Here is a 7128-nt window from a genome sequence, read left to right on the forward strand (position 1 = left end):
TAACAGAGAGGGTGACTCATACTTTCCACAGCATTGCACCCCTATTATGTTACCACCAGTCTACATCTACATTCACAGGTCACGGTATGCAGCATCCTGCTCTCATTCAGCAAGTCGTTATACAGTGGACTTTCCCCACTCTGCCTATTCCTGTCCACTGAATGCACATTCTTCTCTCCACATTAAAAAAAAAAAAACCTTCACACAAACACACACACACACACACACACAAGCTATACAAATTGATACCAAATAGTACTTTTTACCACAAAGAAATGCCTTTATTTTCCAAGACACTGTTGACACACAGGTATACAAGAGAGAGGTATCTGCACTTGCAATAACAAAATTCATCAAAGTCCATATCAGAACAGAACATTTAGAGTGGTAATATGGAATGTAGTCTTTGTCTCCATTTCTTTCTTTATTTTAACAAACAGTTCAAATAAATAAAGTCTCTATATAGTCTTTGTATCTAGTGTTCTTATCAATATATTCTCTTCTTTAGTCACCGTTTAAGGAATGAAGAGGAGTAAATCAGACAAAAACAAAGAAAGTGACAAAACAAGGATATTATCCCCTTATAATCCCCTTTCAAAATGTCTTTCATCTAGAGGCAAAGTATTTCAGGGGAGAGAAATGGCTGAAAAAAGGCAAATCCCTTCTTCTACACCTATATTATCTTGTTCTTCCGCCACAAAACGGGTTGATGCTGTAAATCCAAGTGCCCAACTGTTGTTACTGGGGTCTTGAGAGACACCAGAACAAATGTCTGACATATCAGAAGCTTAAGTTGTCAATTGCTACAAGGCTGCTGACCTAGCCAGCCGAGGTCAGCTTGTACAGTCAGTCCCCCACTAATATGTGCTGTGCTGTTGGGGAACGGCAGTCCAAACTTCATAAAAAAAGAAAAATTGTCGCTTCCCAGGGAAAGCACCAAGTCAGGCTCCTAGAACTACACTTGAGCTTCAATTTTCTCTGCCTCACTCTCACTCTCTCTCTCAGAGAGAACTTACAGTAAAGAAACTGATCTGTAACAGAGGAGGAGGGGGGGGAGGAGAGTTCTAGGTTGCTACAGGAGTCCCTGTGTCTATTAAGAGACCTCGGTCTCATACAAGATTTCTCCTACCACTTATAACAAAGAAAACGGGCTTCCCGGAAACAGGGAAAAGTGCAAGTAAGAGCACAGGCAGCCCTGTCCCATGGCAGGTTAGGGAGAGTGCAGGAGCAACCATACGGATCTTCCCCTGACCCAGAGGAGTCCCAGTCCCCCGCCTCCAAGTAGAGGAGCGACAGACCCCTATGTATGCATAAGGACAATGCACCTTTGGAGGAGCAGGGCTTCAGCTCAGCGTGCTATTCCCAGGTTTGAGTTTCAGAGCATGGTGGCTCCAGTCCGGCCTTAATCAGCACTGTGATCCTCCAGCTGGGAGATGATGGTGATCAGGTTCTGGAGGCCGAAGATGAAGCCACTGTCCTGGCCCTCGTGGACAACGCTGTCCTCCCCATAGTGACGACAGGTGGTGTGGGCAAAGTCAATCATGCGCACGTCCACAGCGGGGCTGCTGGCTTCTCCTGTGCTGCGGGACGAGCGACCGCTGCCGCTGTTGCTGCTTCCTCCTGCCACACCGCCGCTGCCACCTGCTGAAGAGGAGCGAGGGAAACCAAAGGCCCCTTCCTCTTCTTCCTCCTCCTCCTCCTCGTCTTCCTCCTCCTCTTCATCTGAGGGCTCATCCTCGTCGCCCTCTTCTCCACCACGGTGCCTGGGTCTAGTGGGAGTTCTGGGAGGTTCTCCGTCGTAGATGATGAGCAGGGAGCTGGAGTAGAAGCGGTAGGACTCGCAGGCCTCCAGGGCGGCTTGCATTTCTCTGAGCCTGCGCAGCACCGGGGACAGCAGTTCGCGACGCAGGCGGTGCCCGTCGTGGAAGAACTGGTATAGGGCCTCCTTGAAGCCTGCAAGGGTCAGCTTACGGCCGTGGTACTTATTCATGAACATCAGCTGGCCCGAGTCCGACTGGTATACCTGCAGGGGTCACACACACAAACATGAGGACTGCAGCTCCAAACATTAACAATTTAACTTTTGCAAGCAAATTAACGCAGATTTCGGTGCCTCATTTTGGTGCCACTTAAAAATACAATGCCTGAGCTGCCGAATATTAAATCAATTATTGTAGTTGGGTTAGTGTTTTGGATTTATTAGTATAATTTAAACAGTTTAACAGTTAATATATTGTTTAATTTCTTTGCCTTAGCAATAAAAAAGTTGTCCTTTAATGTTGTTGTTTGCGCATTATTTTAAAGAAGATATCGGTTCAGGCTCCATTTAGGCACCGGCATCATTTAAAAAAATATTGTTTTAGCACCGGTATCTGCAAAATCTAAACAATACCCATCCCTAGTTCTGTGTGCCATTCCATGCTGTACCTGCATGCCACAAAGTCGCACTCCAATGGAAGCAGATGTGCTCTGTTGGCATTTGCGGATCTGATTGGCCTTCTTTTCCTCTGATGCATCATCCCCATGCTGGCGTGTTCCCATCTTCAGGTCTAAGACACATGGTACTGCATAGCGCCATGTCAGGTTCTCCAAAAGGATGAATTCTGTGAGTGGGTCAAGGATCAAGTAACAACAAAGGACTATAAACTAACACACAGTACATACAGTACATCTTTATGTTAATAGGCAAGACCAATCCCACTATCAATTCATAGTTTATGCAAACATGGCCGAATGTGCACTCCACAGCAGACTGAGATAATTGGCATTTGCTCAGTGAAAGGATACTGTATTGGTTGCGGTGCTTTGAATTCTCCTTCATCCTCTGTAAGTGCTGCTGGTGACATTTGAGACTCCAGGGGTTGTGTTTGATCTGTGGCACCACGTTGCCTTTCTCCAGGCTGTAGTAGAGCACCTCTGCCTGCTGCTGCTGCACCTCGTCACGATTATAACTGCACAGGGGACACAGATAGAGGCGTATTAGAAATATAAGGACGGCTTTGTTATTATAACTCATTTATGATGTGTCTCAGTGTCTATGATTTGCATTAGCGTGCAAAGGCGAGTGTGTCCTCACCTCATGATCTTGTCTTCCTTGCGGATCTGTCGGGCCCTGTCTTTGCTGTAGTTGTCATTCTCCAGAAGCAAAGAGGACTGCTTCTTGTTGCCCCACTTCAGCATCTTGCTCTTGGGCTCGCAGTCTGCAGAGGGGTCCTTGTTTTCCAGGTCCCCTGGTTCGCTGTGGAGGGGGTAGGCGATGAGGCACAGGTTCCCTTCCTCATCCTCTTCAAAGCTGACTGATACTACACCTGAGAGAGAGAGAGAGAGAGAGAGAGAGAGAGAGAGACAAGGAGGAATAGAAAAGAGAGAGAGAAGTTCTTATTACTACATGCTGTAATAATAATACTAATAATAACTTAGCCAAAACCTCCCAGAACAGCCCTTACCAACTGTTGTCTCCGCTCTTTAAAACACATTTCTGCAAAGAAATAAGACACATCCAGACAGCCACTCATATGTGCACACACACACGCATATTCCATGGAGGCAGGAGATATAGCAGAGAGAGAAATAGATGGAAGAGGAAAACAAGAAGGTAGCATTCGATAGCATCAACAGCAGATGTCGTGTAATCGGAGCACTAGGAGTGTATATAACTCATAAACCAGGAAAGACAGACACAAAATACCACAAGAGGCTGAGATGTGTGAGACTGGCCAGGACCTTTATTAAGCAACGACCACACACCGCCTTATGAAACAGACATAACTCATAATACAGAGGCTTAGAGCTGTCAGCAATGACATGATGAGAAAACAAAGTGCCAGTAACTCTTTTCAAACCCACAAACAATCATGAGACAACAGCAAAATAAACACATACAACTGTGAATGGCTGCACAACCACAATAGAGATATTCACAAATATGCCATGATTCAATGGCATATCAATCAGTCTATTCTCACATGAATAATAATCCAGCCCTCAAATAAAAGTGATTGTTTGCTTGTTTGCACAAACATTTGAAGTCCATGTTGCGGTTCCTTTCAGGTGTGTCATGCTGTTTTATATAGTCTGTTTAGAAGAGATTATTAATAAAAATGGACAAATCAAAAACAGACCAGAGAAAGAGGGGGAATGGGGCTAACAGATGTTTATAGAACAGTCTAAACAATAAAAGAAACACTGTACACACTGCACCTTAATGTCAGTGGTAATTTATGATATGATCCACAAACATGCGCCCCAGTAGCCCCCCCTCACCCTAATAAAAGTCCCTAGAAGGGCCTGTGTACTGCATGTCTCTGTGCAGGGTGGGGGAGGCGTCACACTGCGAATAAACATCACAGCTGCAGGAGCTGATACAGACAAACCACAGACAGAGGAGGGAGGGATGGGGAGAAAATGGATCGAGATAGGAAGTGGCAGAAATATGGATACAGCATCCCATTCAAAACATGATAAACCTAAATCTAACAACAGAAGAAGATGAGATCACAATATACAATCGCCACTGAATAACAATAAAAGAACAAGTAACAGTTTACTCAGGAAAAAAAATTAACCATAAGACGAGACTAACCGGTGTTTAAAAAAACATAACGCTCTGTGGCTTTGCGTGTTAAATGGCGGCCCCGAGGACCCAGCATCCATCTTTCCTCCGCAGCGTCAGCCCTGACTGATGTCATGTGCAGCGACGTCACGCTCCTGCAGAGTTCTCAGGCTGTTAACTCTCTCCTGACCGCACTCTCCTCTCAGAGCTGCACTGTCATCACACTGTGTGAGCCAGTGTGGGAACTTGTGAGTCATTGTTTTATTTGCAGTGGGTGTTCATAAATTACTGCTAAAAGGTTCAATAAGGAAGATTTTTACTGCCCCATTGCACAAAATGACTAAAATAAAGCTGCAGGGGGTTGATGGAGTTCCAATACCAATACCAGCTGAGGCTCTGGCTTTCACAGCTGACTTTCCGGCCCATACCCCAACACAACTTTCCCCATAAGCCATGGCATCACAAGACATTTCCTTCTCAAGCCAAAAAAGCAAATTGACAAAGCAGTGTTATTACAATATTTTGCATTGTGATATATACGCTGAATGTACAAAATATTAGGGACATCTTCCTGATATGGAGTTGCAGCCCCTTTTGCACAATCCACATCTCAGTTGTCTCAAAGCTTAAAAATCCCTCTCTAACTCGTGTGCTCCTCTTTATCTACATCTCCTCCTTTGTGATTAGTCTAGATTTAATGAGGGAAATCAATAAGAGATAATGGCTTTTGCCTGGATTCACCTCATCAGTGCACTTCATGAAAATGTCCCTAACGTGTGACTACACTACTGATTACAGGCCACCGTAAACTGAGCCAGAGACCATTTGATGTTGTTGCACTTCCTTCCTCGCCAGTAGGGGTCGATAAAACTCATTAATTACTTAGTGCCCCTTTAAAAAAAATCATGTTTTCTACCTGCCTATATATCTTATGTACACACAGAAAGGCAGGAGGAGTGTGTCAATGATGTGGAACATTCCCCAAGGCACCAGAAGTCCTCTACTATCAGCTCTCTACATCTCAGGTCTTTTTATAGTCCCACGCTGCATTTCTGAGGAGTCTGATACCATCGCGTGTGTCCTACCTCCGTCATCAGGCCCGCCGTGGGCCTGACGTCTGTATCAATGTACTGTGTATGATTGTCTGTGCGTGCCAATATAAGAGGGCGCTGAACACAACACTGTGGACTTTGAGACAATCTGGAACATGATATTCCACCCGGTGTATAGCGTTAGTGTGTGTGTGGTTAGGCCAAAATGTGTATTTGCGTGTATGTTTCTGTGATGGACCTGAAACCAGACATGGAAATCTCCCCGGCTCAGCACTTCTCCTCTAATGATCTGTCCTATTTATTTTTGATCCTCCTGAAACTCTATCCCATCCTGAAACCGAAGCCCTCTTAGAGGCTAGGCACGACACTCAGAGCGCTGGCCGCTCATCCTCCTGGCAGGTAGTCAGGCTGTCAGCAAGGAGGCCGCTTACGCCCCCGCTCTCAAACCAGAGGGTCACATCCATACTACCAATGACCCCAACATGAGTGACACTAGTACACAAGTCACACTGTGTCCGAGTGACCGCTGAAAAGAAGAAATCAACTATCTACAGCTATCAAAAGACATTTTAGTAGTGTGTGTGTGTGTGTCATGTTCTTTGGGCCCTTATAGCAATCCATCAGACCCCCCCTCCCCCAGCAAAAATAATCTCCTTGTGCTGTAGCACCACCATCGTCCGCCATCTGTAATGTTAAATACAGCCAATATTGCACAACGCACTGCAATATATCAGTAGAAAGATGAGGACAAGGAGAGAGAGACAGGCAGACAGGAGAACAGCAGAGAAATACTGTGCACCAAAGAAACATCACTCAAAAACACACATACTTGACTTGATGGGTGGGTTGATGCTTGGTACAACCCGCAAGGTTTGGGGTGAGGTTCTTACCTCTATACTGAGGGGTGAACTTCCTCATCTCGGGGGGGAGGCTCTTGTAGAATTGGTGCTCCCGGGGGATGAGGGGCTTGCAGATTGTCTGCTCCCCAAATCGCAGCACACAGGAGTGGCCTCCCACTTGGTGCACGAAGGGTTCAAGCATCACCCCTTTTCCGGGATAAGGTGTCCCGTCCGCCTGCATGAGGGCTTCCAGAGCGGGACTCATCCTCACTCCGCATCGGACAGCTGAGCTGGGGGGACCCACGGCGCGAGGGGGCAACAGGCTCGGCCGCTCGTTTGGCTCCCTATCCTCTGCTCTTCCCTTGTAGCTCGCAGGGGGCGCTGCCGGTCGCCTGCTCAAGCGCAGCAGTAAAAAACAAAGGGCAGAGCAGGAAGGAGAGGAGACGGCGAGAAAATCCTTTATTCCCTTCGCTTTCCTGGTCCGGGGATAGATTACGAGACTCTTCTGTTGGGTTAAAATATTCCCTGTGTGTATGTACTTATAAAAAGGGTTATTTATACGGATCTAAAAGCTGTAGAAAACGTTTGAAGCAAATGTGTGCTTCCGTCCTCCTCGGTCTGCGGCTATTACTGAAACTGACGTCGGTGCTGATCTCTGAGCGACAAAAAGATCACAGGCAGTTGC

The 7128-nt window shown here is 46.2% G+C and overlaps 1 protein-coding gene across 1 annotated transcript; it reads right to left on the reverse strand.

Annotated features, from left to right (window-relative positions):
• Positions 1 to 256: 256 nt before the first annotated feature.
• Positions 257 to 6842, reverse strand: ip6k2b (inositol hexakisphosphate kinase 2b). Its single transcript, XM_071916536.2, has 5 exons — positions 6495 to 6842; positions 3077 to 3308; positions 2788 to 2951; positions 2428 to 2603; positions 257 to 2023 (listed from the first exon to the last, which is right to left on the reverse strand). Exons 1-5 carry the CDS (start codon positions 6706 to 6708, stop codon positions 1403 to 1405), a joined length of 1407 nt encoding a protein of 468 aa, XP_071772637.1. The 5' UTR covers positions 6709 to 6842; the 3' UTR covers positions 257 to 1402.
• Positions 6843 to 7128: the final 286 nt, after the last annotated feature.

The sequence above is a fragment of the Centroberyx gerrardi genome, chromosome 5 (genome assembly GCF_048128805.1).
Source record: "Centroberyx gerrardi isolate f3 chromosome 5, fCenGer3.hap1.cur.20231027, whole genome shotgun sequence".
NCBI lineage: Eukaryota > Metazoa > Chordata > Actinopteri > Beryciformes > Berycidae > Centroberyx > Centroberyx gerrardi.

Excerpts from the sequence above, each read along its gene's own strand:
- ip6k2b (XM_071916536.2), bottom strand. The coding sequence starts at position 6,708 with ATGAGTCCCGCTCTGGAAGCCCTCATGCAGGCGGACGGGACACCTTAT. Across the intron at positions 2,952-3,076 it reads AAGGAAGACAAGATCATGAG|TTATAATCGTGACGAGGTGC; the intron begins GTGAGGACACAC and ends TCCCCTGTGCAG. Across the intron at positions 2,024-2,427 it reads TGCGACTTTGTGGCATGCAG|GTATACCAGTCGGACTCGGG; the intron begins GTACAGCATGGA and ends TGACCCCTGCAG.